Here is a 15,434-nt window from a genome sequence, read left to right as displayed (position 1 = left end):
CACAGCCTTGTGGGGAAACTGAGGCACGGGAGGTGGCAGGAGGCCCTGAGCCACAAAGGCACCCCAATATCTGTCACCTTCAGCCCAGGGGCGTGCGGCTCTGCCTGCCAAGGGACAGATCTGGGGACTCATGTGGGGATGGGAGCTGTCACTGGCTGAGACCATGAAGGGACACATCGGGAGGCAGGGGAGTTCTCATGGCTGTGCCCGTGGCAGGACAGATTTGGGGACAGGGGAGTTGACACTGGGGTTGTACCCATGGAGAGACATTTGGGGACAGATCTGGGGACAGGAGAGTTGTCATTCTGGTTGTGCCCATGGAGGGGCAGATTTGGGGACAGGGTTACGGTTGGGTTAGGGTTGGGCTGGGGGCCGGGCAGCGATGGCCGCGGTGGCCTCGCAGTGCCACCCGGTGGTTCGGGCAAGGGGGGGGTCCCGGGTCGGGCATGGGGACACCCACCCGTCCCTGTTCCTGTCCCCACGGTGGGGGACTCGCTCCGTGCCAGCCCGCACGGGCAGGGTCACCCGCTGCCACCGGCGCAATGAGCTGCGCTCGGGTCTCATGCGGGGCTGGCACGGGGCAGGGACACAGCATGGGGACATGGAGATGGCATGGGGACATGGAGACAGGGCAGCGATCTGGAAATGGGACACGGCAGAAGGACCTGGAGCTGCCGTGGGGACACACCATAGGGACAGAACTGGCTCATGCCATGGGGACATGGCAGGGACATGGGGGCAAATCCAGGGCAGGGACATGGCATGGGGACCTGGAGCCAGAGCTGGCACTTGAAGCTGTGATGGGAACACAGAGGTGGGACAGGGCCGTGGCACAGGGACCTGAAGCCACCCCAAGGAGCCCTGAAGGGGCTGAAGCCATCAGACAGGCGGCGAACCCAGGGCCAGGTGGGTGTCATTGAGGGCCTTGGGGACAAGACGCTGTGCAGCCGAGGCTGGGCCCTACATCCGCGTGGGGACACACACGTGCCTCACCCGGTGCACGGCCCCTGTCCCCAGCCAGGCCCCCCCGGGCCCGGGCGCCGCCGCTGCCGTGTTTAGTCTGAGCAGGAGCGGGGGTGACCTTCGGCTCCCGCGGCACCCACGAGGGGGAACAGCACCGGGGCCCCGCCTCAAGGACACCCGGGGGGGCCGCGGGGCGGGGTGAGCCCAAGGGGCACCCATGGGTGGGGGTCCCTGCGGGAAGCTGGGTCCTCCTGTGTGCCCAGCGTGGGTGACTGGGCAGGGTGGGGAGACCCACAGCCCACAGGGGACAAGGTGGGGGGTCCCGGGGTGCTGCCCCTGCAGGGATGTGTCCCCAGACAGACAGACAGACAGTCTGTAGGGCCCCCCGGCGGGGACCACCCGCGCACACCCACACACACACGCACGCACACACACGCGGTCTCCTTGCACGCCCCGACACGGGGACCACACACACGCACACACACATGGCAGAGGCAGCTGGAAGAACAGCAGGAGACAGACAGACAGACGGACGGACAAAGAGGCAGGCAGGCAGACAGACAGACAGGAGGGTGGGTGGTGGGTGAGCACACGCCCGGGCCGTGCGCACACACGCAGGCACAATCGCACCTGGGTGTGCACACGCGTGTGGGAATCCGCGGGCACACACGCCTGGATCCCGCGTGTGTAAAAGTGTGAAAGCAACGGACAAATGCGAATTCTGTGCGCGCACGCGTGTGTAAATCCACGCGTGTCAATCCACGCGCACGCACAGGGATGCACACGCAGGGTCCCGCACACGCGTCTGTCCCCAGTCGCCACCGCGGGGACCGGTGTCCCGCAGCCGGGCCCAGCCCCGCATCGCGCCCCTCCCCGCGCTGAGCCCTCCCCGGGCCCCCATCTCCCCCGGCCCCCGTTTTTTTCCCCCCCCGGGCCGGTTTGCCCCCCAAGCTCCCAAACTGCCCCCGGGGCCCGCGTCCGCCCCGCCAGCGGGACCCCTGCGCCGGCGGGGCGGAAGGCGGGGGAGCAGGCGGGGGGGCAGGCGGGGGGTCCCTCCTCCATCCCTCCTCCTCCTCCATCCCTCCTCCTTCCTCCTCCCCTCCCCCGCCGCCCGCTCGGTGCCGGTGCCGGTGCCGGTGGCCGGGCAGCGCCGAGCCCCGCGGAGCGGCATGGCCGGGGGCCGGGGGTGCCGCCGCCGCCCGGCCCTGCCCGCAGCCCTGCCCGCAGCCCTGGGGCTCTGCCTGTGCCTCTGCCTGCCGCCCGCCGCCGCCTGGAGCCCCGCCCTGCTGCCGCCCGCCGCCCGCAGGTACCGGCACCGGGGACACGGGCACCGGGGCAGCACCGCCCGCTGCGGGCACCGGGGGCTGTGGGTACCGGGGGGCACCGGGGGCTGTGGGTACCGCGGGGCACAGGGGGCTGTGGGTACCGGGTACCAGGAGCACCGGGGGCTGTGGGTACCGGGTACCAGGAGCACCGGGGGCTGTGGGTACCGGGTACCAGGAGCACCGGGGGCTGTGGGTACCGGGTACCAGGAGCACCGGGGGCTGTGGGTACCGGGTACCGGGGGGCACCAGGCACCGGCAGCTGTGGGTACTGGGTACCGAGTACTCGGCACCAGGGGCGTCAGGGAGCTCCGGGCACGGGGGACACCGGGGACAGAGGGATGTGGGCACCTGGGAGACTCCGGGATCTGTGGCTACCAGGGCTCCAAGGTATCAGCCATGGGGGCATCGGGTGCAGGGGGCATCAGGCACGGCGTTCTGTGGGTACTGGGGGGCTCTGTACCAGGCGTGGGGACACCACGGGGGGCACCGGCAGATGGGCACTCCAGGGAGGGGCTGTGAGGGTCGTGATGCTGGGGGCACTGGGAAATACTGGGGCTGGTTGGACTGGCTGGGGCTGGGAGTTCTGGGGCCAGCAGGACTTACTGGGGGCGTCAGAGCTGCCAGGCTTAGCAGGGTGCTGGGAGGTGCTGGGGCTACTGGGGCTGCCTGGGCATTTTGGGATCCTGGGGCTGCCTGGGCATTTTGGGATCCTGGGGCTGCCTGGGCATCCTGGGGCTGAGGCTGCTGGGACTGCTGGGACTGCCGGGATGGACTACTGGGGCTGCTGGGCATACTGGCGCTCCTGGGGCTGCCGGGACTGCTGGGGCTGCCTGGGCACACAGGGACATGCTGAGGCTACTGGGTTTGCCTGGGCATATTGGGATACTGGGGCTGCCTTGACGTGCTGGTTCTACTGGGAATGCTGGGCATGGGGGGGCTCCCTGGGCGCACTGGGGGTGCTGGGGCTGCCTTCTCCTGCTGGGGCTACTGGGAGGGCTGGAGTTGGGGAAGAGTGAATGTCCCCAGCCCCAGGGTCCCCAGCCCCAGGGTCCTGCCCGTCCCTTGGAGGTGGTCCAGGCCGGGGGTCTGTGGGTGTTGGGGGGGCTGCGGTCCTTGTCTCGCCACAGCGGCGGGGGGTTGCCTGCGGGAGGGGGTTGTTTACAGGAAACCCTTGGCTCTGGCCGTGTCTCCGGCACCGGATTGCCGGGACCTCCCGGTTCCGCTCGGCTCGGTGAGGCGACGGGCAGAAGCCGCCTCATTTCCCCTTCCCCTCCCGGCCAAGCCCAGGAAGCCCCCGGCGCCTTGGCACAACCCTGCCGTGTCCCCCCGGGACCCCCAGGCCAGCACCCAGCACCAGGAGCCCCCATCCCATCCCATCCCACCCCATCCCATCCCATCCCACCCCATCCCTCCCTGACGCACCGCTTGGATCCCACGTGCCCAAGCCGGGGGCACAAAGCCAAGCGGCTGATTTTGGGAATGGGAGTGGGACTCGGAGCCAAACCCGGTGTGGGCTTTGCCCCGGGTGGGCACAAGCCCTGGCAGCAGAGCCCGGACCCCCTCGGTGCCAGCGCGGTGCCGGGTGGGCCGGGGTCACGCCGGGCCAGGCGGGCGCTCACACGCCAAAGCCTGCCAGCTCCTGCCCCGCTCCGGGGAGGGCATTCCCCTTGGGAAACGAGCCGGGACCCATCCCCGTCCCATCCCATCCCATCCCAACAGGCATTTCCACAGCTGCAGCTGGCACCGCCCAGCAGCTGCGTGCCCTCCAAGGGGGACAATGCCACGCGGGACCCCCCTGGCATGGCAGGGTGGCAGCGGGAGCGTGGCGACAGCCCCGGCGGGCTCTGCGCTTCCACAGCCCTGGCACGGCGCCCGCCTGGGACGCTGCCCAGCCGGAAAGCCCTGTGCCACCCCGCTGTCCCCCCCGCCTCCGGCACCTCCCAGACAATTGTCCCCCCGCGGCGCCCGCTTGTCCCTGCTGCCACCGCCTCCCTCCTTGCAGCACTGCAGCGGTGCCGAAAAGCTCATTTTTTGACCCAAATTGTGCAGCCTTTGAGTTTGGAGCTGCCGAGGGTACGGCGAGTCCTTCTCACCGCGGGGATGGGGACACTCGGTGTCATGGCACCGGTGTGTCCCCCTCTGCAGGGGGAAACTGAGGCTGGGGTGCCCGAGGAGGCAGTGGGCAGAGCCTGGCATGTGGGGCAGAAGAAAGGAGCCTTTGTGCGGGGTGGGCTGGGGGCGCGGGGGGGCTCCGGGCCCGCTGCAGTCCAGCCGGCGCCGGCGCTGCCGGGAATGCAGCAGGAATGTGCGGCCCCACGCTCCCCACGGGCACCCCAAAAACCGGGCATGGGCATCTCGCGGGGTGACAGTGCGAGTGGCAGCACCCCCATGGCGTCCCTGCGGAAGGGCTGGTGACATCGGTGGTTTCCCTTCCAGCAACTGGTGCTCCTACACGGTGACACGGACGGTGTCGTGCCACGTCCAGAACGGGACCTTCCTCCAGAGGGTCTTCCAGGGCTGCCGCTGGCCCCTGGCCTGCAGCGGGGGCAGGTGAGCGGGGCCACCGGAGTCCCCTGGGAGCAGGGACAGCCGGGATGTCCCCGGGCCGCGGGTGAGCGCTGCCCCTCTGTGCCGCAGCTACCGCGCCGTGGTCCGGCCCCTCTACAGGGTGACCTACAGGACACTGACGGCACTGGAGTGGCGCTGCTGCCCCGGACACGCCGGCAGCAACTGCGAGCAAGGTGGGAGCCAGCGAGGATGGGGACCCGGGCAGGGCGGGGAGGGGACAGCCAGGGGCTGTGGGACACGGCCTTCGGTGACACTGGTGGGTGAGGAGAAGGACCTGTGGGTAGGTGGGATGGATGGATGGATGGATGATGGATGGATGATGGATGGATGGATGGATGGATGGATGGATGGATGGATGGATGGATGATGGATGGATGATGGATGCATGGATGGATGGATGGATGATGGATGATGGATGGATGGATGATGGATGGATGGATGGATGGATGGATGGATGGATGGATGGATGGATGATGGATGGATGATGGATGCATGGATGGATGGATGGATGATGATGGATGGATGATGGATGATGGATGGATGATGGATGGATGATGGATGGATGATGGATGATGGATGGATGGATGGATGGATGGATGGATGGATGGATGGATGGATGGATGATGGATGGATGGATGGATGGATGGATGGATGGATGATGATGGATGATGGATGGATGGATGGATGATGGATGGATGATGGATGGATGATGGATGGATGATGGATGATGGATGGATGGATGATGGATGGATGATGGATGGATGGATGGATGGATGGATGGATGGATGATGGATGATGATGGATGGATGGATGGATGATGGATGGATGATGGATGGATGGATGATGGATGGATGATGGATGGATGGATGATGGATGGATGGATGGATGATGGATGGATGGATGGATGATGGATGGATGATGGATGGATGGATGGATGATGGATGATGGATGGATGGTTGGATGGATGGATAATGGATGGATGGATGGATGGATGATGGATGGATGGTTGGATGGATGGATGATGGATGGATGGATGGATGATGGATGGATGATGGATGGATGGATGGATGATGGATGGATGGATGGATGGATGATGGATGGATGGATGATGGATGGATGATGGATGGATGGATGGATGGATGATGGATGATGGATGGATGATGGATGGATGGTTGGATTGATGGAGAGAGATCCCTGGCTGGGGTGGTGGATGGACAGTCGGGGGACAGGAGTGGGTGGGCAGCGGGATGTGCCTGGTGTGGGGAACTGAAACAGCTGATGGACAGGGTGCGGGTGGATGGACAGATGGACAGATGGACAGATGGACATTCCTCGGCATGGCAGTGCCCACGAGGGGTGCAGGCCCCCAGCCACGAGCACTGGGTGTGGGTGGGCAGTGGATGAATGGGTGCGAGGCTGTGCCGTGTGTGGGAGGACGGGCGCTGCCAGCTCTGACAGGGGGGTCTTTGTCCCCATTGTCACCACATCCTCCTCCTCCTCCTCCTCCCTCTCCCCCAGGACCCCCCCGCGGGTCCCAGCCCGGCCCCGGCTCCGTGGGATGCACGGCTGTGAGGGCAGCGGGTGGCACCCAGGGGTGGGGACACCCTCGGGTGGCGCTGAGGCTCTGCAGGGCAGCGGGTGACACGGGGTGGCCGGAGGCAGCTGGGTGGGCGCAGTGCTGGGGGAGGCGGGGGGGTTCTTCCTCATCCTCTTTCTCCTCCTCCTCCTCCTCCCTGCGTGCTTGGCCGCCTGCCCCACATCTGGCCCCACTTAGGGCTGTCCCCTGCAGCACGGCGGTGGCCGTGCCGGGGGGGGGTGACAGCGTGGGGGGGCTCGGGGGGCCACCTCTGCTCCAGACACCCCTTTCCTGCCGTGCCGGGTGGCCCCAAGCCGCTGTCCCCAGCACCCCTCGGTGGGGACAGGGACCCCGCCGGGGGGGTGGAGGTGGGCAGTGCCCCAGGACTGTGCCCCCCCCAAAGCCACCCCCGGAATGGGGCGGGGGGCCATGGGGGTGTTTGGGGGGAGGGGGTTCAGGGCTGAGGGGGGAACTGGGGGGGCTGGGGCTGGGTTTGAGGCGGAGATTGGGGGGGTGATCATGGGGAGATTTGGGGGGCTCTGGATAAGGACTGTGGGTGGGTTTGGGGGTTGTGGGCACCTGGTGTGTGGCCATGGAGGGTTTTGGGGTCTCATCCAAGACCACGGGTGGGTTTGGGGGATCCTGTCTCAGGTTTATGGGTGGGATTTGGGGTCTGAGGCTCACCCAGAGCAAGGATGGGGCCCTGCACCCCCCGGTGTGTTGGAGGGAAGGACAACAGGAAGGTCTCCCACAGGAGGCGACGCCCCGCGGGGGGGTCCCCCCGTGCTGACCCCCCTTTCCTCGGCAGAGGCTCACACCTCCGTCACCCTGCGGGACCCCGGGCGCCCCAGCGCCGCCCCCCGCCGGCCCCCCCTGCACCCCACGGCCTTCTCAGGTGGGTCCCTCCCCAAACCCGCGGGGTGGGCACAGAGGGCCGGCTGCCCCCGCCCCACCGCCTGTGCCCCCCGGTTTCCCCCCGCAGGGTGCCTGAACTGCAGCCGTGTCGGGGAGCTGACAGCCCGGCTCGCCACCCTCGAGGCGCAGGCAAGTCCCACTTTGGGCTCCGGCCACCTCCCCCCGCGCCCCCCGCGGGGCACAGGAGCCCTGGGGAGGTCACCTTGTGGCCCCTGCTGTCACCCACCCCCGTGTCTTTGGCAGGTGGCCCGGCTGGCGGTGGCCGAGCCCCCCAAAGGCAGCAGCCCGGGCAGGGGGCCCGAGGCCGGGCAGCTCTGGGGGTCCCCGGCCGCCCGCGGGAGCCCCGGCGATGACGGTAAGGCAAGGTGACAGGGACAGGGACAGGGACAGGGACAGTGCCACTGGCAGCAGCCGCAGGGCGCGGAACGCACCTGGGTGTTGCCAATATTTTGGGGGGGCGGGACCCCTCACTTTGGGGGAAAAGCAAAGCTGTCCCACCGCAGCTGTCCCCAGCGGTGACACTGAGCCACCCGCGGGGACAGGCCAGCTCTGGGGAGGGGTGGGGGGCCGGGTGTGGGTGGGGGGCACCCCGAGGGGCAGTCCCCGGGGTCCCCCCTCAGGGTGCTGCTGTGCCGCAGGGAGACCCGGCTGGAGGGGCCCCCCCGGCCCCAAGGGCGACGCGGGAGGACGGGGACCCTCGGGAATTCCTGGAGTGAAGGGGCCAGTGGGGCCTCCAGGTACGGGGAGACGGTCTGGGGGGACCCCAGCCTGGTGCCCGGCCCAGCCGAGCCCCCCCTTTCCTGGTGGGCAGATTTGGGGGGCGCATGCAGCAGTTTGGGGGCTCGGAAGGGCTCCAGCGCTGCACAGCCCCAATCTTCACCCTCCTCTTCCTCCCCGCAGGTCCCCCCGGCCCCCCAGGACCACCCGGCCGGGATGGAGCCAGGGGGCTCCCCGGAGAGAAAGGGTCCCCCGGGCCCCCCGGCCCCCCGGGCCCCCCTGCCCCTGTGGGGCCGGCGATTCCCCGGCTGGCCGAGCCCGGTAAGGGCTGGGGACCCCCCAGAGTGACCCCAAAAACGGGGCTGGGCTGGGGTCCCCCCCAGAGTGACCCCAAAAACGGGGCTGGGCTGCGGCCCCCCCAGAGTGACCCCAAAAACGGGGCTGGGTGGGGCAGGGCTGGGCTGGGGGGTCTGAGCCTCACCTGGGCTGGGGGTGGTGTGGGGACATCCTGGGTGTCACTGGGGTCCTGGCATGGGGTGTGGGGCACTGGGCAGCACTGGGGACCCCAAGGCCATCACTGGGGTCCTGGGATGAGGTGTGGGGCACTGGGCACAGCCCCTGACACCACCAGGACTGCAGGCAGGAGGTGGGGGGCACGGGGCACTGCAGGGCACCCCCTGCCAACGCTGGGGTCCCAGCAATGAGGTGTGGGGTGCTGGGAAGAGCTGGGGACCTCCTGCCATCGCTGGGGTGACAGGGACACACAGCGCAGGGGAATGTGGTCCCCCGTGTCCCCAGCTGGTGCCGGGGGTCACGGGGGCCCTGCCCCAAACACCCCCTCCCTTGTCCCCCCAGGGGACCCCGTCCTCTCCAACACCTTCACCGAAGCCACCGGGAGCATCATGGGTCCCGTGGGACCCCCCGGACCCATCGGGCCAATGGGTGAGGGTGTCCCCCCTCCCTTTGTCACCCCCTGACATTTTCGGGTGCCCCCGTGCGGGGCTGAGCCGTGTCCCCTGTCCTTGCAGGTCCCCCCGGCCCCCCAGGTCCCATTGGTCCCCCCGGGCCCCCAGGACCCCATGTAAGTGCTGGGGTGGGGGGCAGGGGAGGGCTGAGCCTCCGTGTCCCCCCAGGGCTGATGTCCCCACCTTGTCCCCGCGCAGGGCAGAGCAGGAGCGCCCGGGGCTGCCGGGCCCCCCGGCGAGAAGGGGGACAGGGTGAGTGTCCCCAGCCCCACACTGTGACGCTGTGACACCGGCTGGGGGGACTGGCCGTGCCCCCCAGGGACTCTGACAGCCTCTGTGTCCCCCGTGGCGTCCCCAGGGCCACCGGGGCAGCTGCTGGTGACCCCCGTGGTGGCCGTGTCAGGGTGGGGTGGCACAGGGAGCGGCTTGGGGGCCACCTCTTCTCCAGACACCCCTTCCCTGCCGTGCTGGGTGGCCCCAAGCCACTGTCCTCGGTGGGGACAGGGGACTGGGACCCTGCCATGGGGTGTGGATGTGGGCGGTGTCCCCAGGATTGTGCCCTCCCCTCCAAAGCCACCCCCAGAATGGGGCTGGGGGCCCTGGGGGTGTTCAGGGGGTGGGTTCAGGGCTGGGAGGGCTGGGGCTGGGTTTGGGGCTGAGGTGGAGGGACCTGGTGTGTGGCCATGGGGACATCTGGGGGGTCCAAGACCATGGGGGGGTTAGGGGGTTGTGGGTTGGGGGGGTTTGGTGTGGGGTCATGGGGGGCTTGGGGGGGTTTGGTGTGCAGTAATGGGGGGATTTGGGGTCTGGTGTGGGGTCTCAGCCATGGGCTCTGTCAGCAGCCCCCTTGGTAGGGGTGTGGCCGTGCCCCCCGGTGCTGATGGGCTCTGTCCCCCGCAGGGTCCCCAGGGCCACCCGGGCAGCCGCGGGCAGGACGGGGCACAGGTACGTGGGTGGGTGGGGCCCCCCCCGGGCGCAGCCCCCCGTGCCCCCCCTGCCAGGCCCTCTCCTCTCTGTGTTTCAGGGCGAGCCGGGCCCCCGGGGCGAGCCGGGCGAGAGGGGCACTTGGGTGAGTGGCACCGGGGACACCGGGGACTGGAGGGACACACGGAACTGACAGGGGTTGGGCTGGGGGGGGCTGGGCACGGGAGGACCCCGACAGCCCCCCTGCTGTCCTCTGCATCTCTGGGACCCCAATGATGTCCTCAGGGCCCCCACTTGTTCCCACTGCCCCACAGATTGTCCCTGGCACCCCAGTGACGTCCTGGGTGTCCCCAGCTCTGCCCAGTGCCCCACACCCCATCCATGTCACCCAGTGACGTCCTGGGTGTCCCCAGCTCTGCCCAGTGCCATGCCTCATCCCCAAAGGTGGCTCTGGGGTCCCCGGCCAATGTCACCCAGTGCCAATGTCACCCGGACAGGCTGGTGGGGCACAGGGTGGGCTCAGACCCCCCGGGGGTTCCCCCCTCTCCTTCCCCTGGTGTCGTGGTGAGTCAGGAGGTGCCCGTGTCCCCCCGGGGGTGGCCTGGGGCCATTTGGGGTGCACCCCCCGACCCCGTCGCTCTCTTCTGCAGGGGGAGGGTTTGCACCAGCTCCGCGAGGCGCTGAAGATTTTAGCGGAGAGGGTTTTAATCTTGGAAACAATGATTGGGCTCTACGGTGAGTAGGGGGACGGGGACCCCCGGGGTGACCCCCACCCCTGCCAGCAGGTCACCAGGTCCCCATGACGTCACGGTGGCACCTGGCTCACTGAGATCAGGGAGCTGCAGGGAGGGCACCCTCGGCAGCCCCTCCTCATGCCGTGGGGGACAGGGGACGGTGGGTCCAGCCCCTCCAGGGGGTGACCCCCATCCTGCCGGGAGGTCACCAGGCCCCCATGACATCACGGTGGCCCTTGGCCATCCTGACACCAGCCATGCATGATGTCATCACCCACACGGTGGCATCGTGGCCAGCGCTGGGGACCACTCAGAGGAAGGGCCACCAGGGTCCCCCCACCCTCACCCCCAGCTGGCACCCCAGAGCCCCCCCAGGCACTGCCCCTCTCGGGCAGGGACACCTGTGGCAGTCTCAGTGTTGGGGACAAGCCGGTGGCCCTCTGAGAAGTTTGGGGACATGTCCCCCCATGTTTTGGAGAGCTCAGTGTGCTGGGGGTGGCAGAGGGAGCACCCCCAGCTGGGGACATCAGTGTCCCCCTGGACAGGTTATGGATGTGTCCCCCCAAATGTCGGGGGGCTCAGCGTGCCGAGGGAGCACCCCCAGGTCAGGGACATCAGTGTCCCCATCAGGGCACTGCCAGGGACACCAAGCCAGCACAAGGGGGCCCCTCCATCCCCATGAGCCCGCAGGGATGGGGGAGCCCTTGGCACCCTCTGACACCGGGAGGACCCTCCTAGGAGACCTGGCACCCCCTCTTTGTGCCCCAGCACCCCCATCCCGCTGGGGCTGCACCCCTGCCGTGCCCCTGCCGCGCTGCGCCACCCCTGCCGTGCCGTGTCCCCGTGCTGTGTCCCCACCTCGCGTCCCCACCCCGTGTCCATGCCGTGCCCGCCGCGGGGCCAACGCGCTCTGCTCTGCTCTGCTCTGCTCTCTCCCTCTCCCCCAGGCCAGTAGCTTCCAAACCCTCCTGCGGCAGCAGGCCCGGCTGGAGGTCCTGGCTAGAAGGGTCACCTTGCTGGAAGCCATCATCTGGCCAGGTAACCACCCCTGCACCCCTGCCCCGCACGAGCCTGCAGCGCCGCGGCACCCCGCGAGCACGGGGGGCTGGAGCCACCGGGACGGGGCACCGGGAGCTCCGGGGCCTCAGGGAGCTGAGACCTGCTCGGACTGAGAGGGGCAAGCGTGGAGATCCTCCTGGACTGAGAGGTGACCATGGAGATCCTCCTGGACTGAGAGGTGACCATGGAGATCCTCCTGGATTGAGAGGTGACCATGGAGATCCTCCTGGACTGAGAGGTGACCATGGACATCTCTTGGATTGAGAAGGGCAACCATGGAGATCTCTTGGATTGGAGAGGCAAACATGGAAATGCTCTTGGATTGAGAGGGGCAACCATGGAGATCCTCCTGGATTGGGAGAGATGACCATGGAAATACTCTTGGATTGAGAGGGGAAATCATGGAGATCCTCCTGGATTGAGAGGTGACCATGGAGATCCTCCTGGATTGAGAGGTGACCATGGAGATCCTCCTGGATTGAGAGGGGCAGCCATGGAGATCTCTTGGATTGGAGAGGCAAACATGGAAATACCCTTGGATTGAGAGGTGACCATGGAAATTGGAGATGCAAACATGGAGATCCTCTTGGATTGAGAGGGGCAACCATGGAGATCCTCCTGGACTGAGAGGGGCAACCATGGAAATACTCCTGGATTGAGAGAGATGACCATGGAAATAATCTTGGAGAGGTGACCACAGAGATCTCTTGGACTGAGAGGGGCAACCATGGAAATACTCTTGGATTTAGCCATGCAACCATGGAGATCCTCCCGGACTGAGAGAGGCAAACACAGAAATACTCTTGGATTGAGAGGCGACCATGGAGATCCTTGTGGGCCAAGGGAAACTCTGGAGCTCACCAAGGTTTAAGGGAGACCATGGAAAGACTCTCTCACTCCAATGGAGCCCATGGAGACTCCTCTTGGATCAAAGGGAACCCTGGAGCTCTTTAGGGTTCCAGGGAGACCATGGAGAGACCCTCTCACTCCAAAGGAGACCATGGAGACCCCTCTTGGATCAAGGGAACCCATGGAGGTCTCCCAAGGCCAAGGGAAGCTCCAGAGCCCCTCTGGAACCACGGGAGACCATGGAGCCCCTCTTGGATTGGGAGAAGCAACCACGGAGCCCCTCTTGGGCCAAGGGAAACCCTGGAGCTGCCCAGGGCTCCTGGAAATCCTTGGAGAAGGGAGGCCATGGAGACCCCCTCAAGCCAAGGGAGGCTCACGGGGACCCTCTCGGGCTGAAGCGGCTCCCAGCGCTCCCGCTGTCCCCAGGGACCCCCCGGTGCCACCCCTCCCGTGCCAGGTGTCCCCCACCCTCACCCCCTCCCCCTCCCACTGCAGCTGTGCTTTTCCACAGGGCACACCGGGGGTGCCAGGCAGGGCTGCCAGTTGGGGGGTCCTCGGGTGGGTGTCCCTAGGGCTTGGGGACACCCGGAGACGCCAATGGGACAACGACCCCCATTTCTGTGGCACAGAACACGCACAGCACAGCCCCCACGCTGATTTGGGGGTTTTTGGAGCGGGGGGTGACATCCCACCCCCTGACACCCCCTTTTTCCTCTCTCCCCGCAGAGCCAGAGCCCGGCTCGGGCAGCGGTGCCCCCGGGGTGCCCCGCGGCAAGCGTGGCAGCGGCCACCCCCCCTACCGCATCGTCACCGCCCCCCGCCGCGGCCCCCCCGAGCCGTGACAGGGCCGGGGGCGTCACCCCGGTCACCGCGCTGTGCCACCCTGCGGAGCAGGACGGGGTCACCCCCCGTCCCCTCTCTTGGTGCTACTGGTGGCACGGCACCCTCCCCCCGACGCTTCGCCCCCATCGCCGCTGCTTGGGCCCCCGGGAGCGCCAGGGGTGTCCCCAAGGCCACTTCTGTCCCCCTGCCATGGTGCAGCTCCGGGGGATGGGTTCTGTCCCATCCCGTCCCCCCCAGCCTGGGGGAGGGGATTGGGGGGCTGGCGGCGGGGACCCCCGGGCGGGGAGCCCGCTGCGCCGCGCGCTTCGCTGCTTCGGGACCCGCCAGGCCATTAAATGTCCCCAAACACGTGTCCTGTGGGGCGGCTCGGTGCGCCAGGGACACCCGGGGGACACGGGCACCTGCGGGATGGGATGGGGTGGGATGGGATGGGATGGGATCCATGGGATGGTGAGGGGATGGGATCCATGGGATGGGATGGGGTGGGATCCATGGGATGGGAGGGGATGGGATGGGATCCATGGGATGGGAGGGGATGGGATGGGATCCATGGGATGGGAGTGATGGGATGGGAGGGGATGGGAGGGGATGGGATCCATGGGATGAGATGGGATGGGATCCATGGGATGGGATCCATGGGATGAGATGGGATGGGATCCATGGGATGGGATCCATGGGATGAGATGGGATGGGATCCATGGGATGGGATCCATGGGATGGGATCCATGGGATGAGATGGGATGGGATCCATGGGATGGGATCCATGGGATGGGAGGGGATGGGATGGGATCCATGGGACGGGATCCATGGGACGGGATCCATGGGAAGGGAGGGGATGGGATGGGATGGGATCCATGGGATGGGATCCATGGGATGAGATGGGATGGGATCCATGGGATGGGATCCATGGGATGGGATCCATGGGAAGGGAGGGGATGGGATGGGATCCATGGGATGGGATCCATGGGACGGGATGGGATCCATGGGATGGGATCCATGGGATGAGATGGGAAGAGAAAGGATGGGAGAAAGGATGAGGAGGATAGAATTGGAAGCGATGGAGTGGGATGGAAGGAGAATGGATGGGATGGGAAGGAATGGTTTGGGATGCAATGGGATCCAAGGGATGGGATGGGATGTGATGCAATAGGATAGAATGGGAAAGGAAGGGATGGGATCCATGGGATGGGATAGGGATGGGAATCGATGGGTTGGGATGGGATGGGATCCAAGGGATGGGATGGGTTGGGATGGGATGGGATCCAAGGGATGGGATGGGTTGGGATGCAATGGGATCCAAGGGATGGGGTGGGATCCAAGGGATGGGATGGGTTGGGATGGGATGGGATCCAAGGGATGGGGTGGGAGTGGAGTGCCATTCAGGGACACCCAAGGGACACATGGCTGTGCCAGGGACACCCACCCGCAATGTGACACCAATACATGCAATGTCACCCCGGGACACCCACCCGTGTCACAGCACCCATGGGACACCCAGCTGTGCCACCACACCCCGGGCTATGCCCCAGGTGCATGCAGGACAGGCGGTACCTGCACCCCTCCCTCGTGGGACATAATGACATCACACAGTGATGTCACACAGCGACGTCACCCCACCATGGTCACCACGTGGGCAGCGTGCGATGCCACGCACAGCATGGGGACGCCAACCGGCACCCGCGGTGCCACTCCTTGGCACGTGACCTCCAACACCTCGTGACGTCACATACAGCCCATGGCGTCACCTGCTAGCAGGCGACACCGAGTGACCTGACGTGCCGGGAAGTGACGTCAGGCGAACGCGGGACACCCACGGCTCACCGCGTGCCGCCAGGCACGATGCGTGACGTCACAGCGGCCCCGCGCCGCCCGCTACGCCGCAATGACATCACGACGCCGACCATGACGTCACGCCCCCGCCGCGCTCCTCGCTCCGCCTCGCGGCCCGAGCGCCTCTTGCGCGACGGTCCCTAACGGCCGCGGGCCGTACCATCCC

The 15,434-nt window shown here is 67.1% G+C and overlaps 1 protein-coding gene across 1 annotated transcript; it reads left to right on the top strand.

Annotated features, from left to right (window-relative positions):
- The first annotated feature begins 2,125 nt into the window (after positions 1-2,125).
- LOC119707611 (EMI domain-containing protein 1-like) lies at positions 2,126-15,412 on the top strand. The gene is made up of 16 exons (XM_038152863.1): positions 2,126-2,269; positions 4,725-4,838; positions 4,926-5,029; positions 7,241-7,327; positions 7,415-7,476; positions 7,591-7,702; positions 7,986-8,084; positions 8,248-8,385; positions 8,920-9,006; positions 9,093-9,145; positions 9,228-9,281; positions 9,930-10,098; positions 10,604-10,688; positions 11,635-11,725; positions 13,322-13,807; positions 15,191-15,412. The coding sequence occupies exons 1-16, from the start codon at positions 2,133-2,135 to the stop codon at positions 15,410-15,412; spliced, it is 2,100 nt and encodes a 699-aa protein (XP_038008791.1). The 5' UTR covers positions 2,126-2,132.
- The last annotated feature ends 22 nt before the right edge of the window (positions 15,413-15,434 follow it).

Source organism: Motacilla alba, chromosome 15 (assembly GCF_015832195.1).
Source record: "Motacilla alba alba isolate MOTALB_02 chromosome 15, Motacilla_alba_V1.0_pri, whole genome shotgun sequence".
Taxonomy (NCBI): Eukaryota; Metazoa; Chordata; class Aves; order Passeriformes; family Motacillidae; genus Motacilla; species Motacilla alba.
The sequence above is the reverse complement of the archived record's forward strand: the minus strand, read 5'-3'. Positions and strand labels throughout refer to the sequence as shown.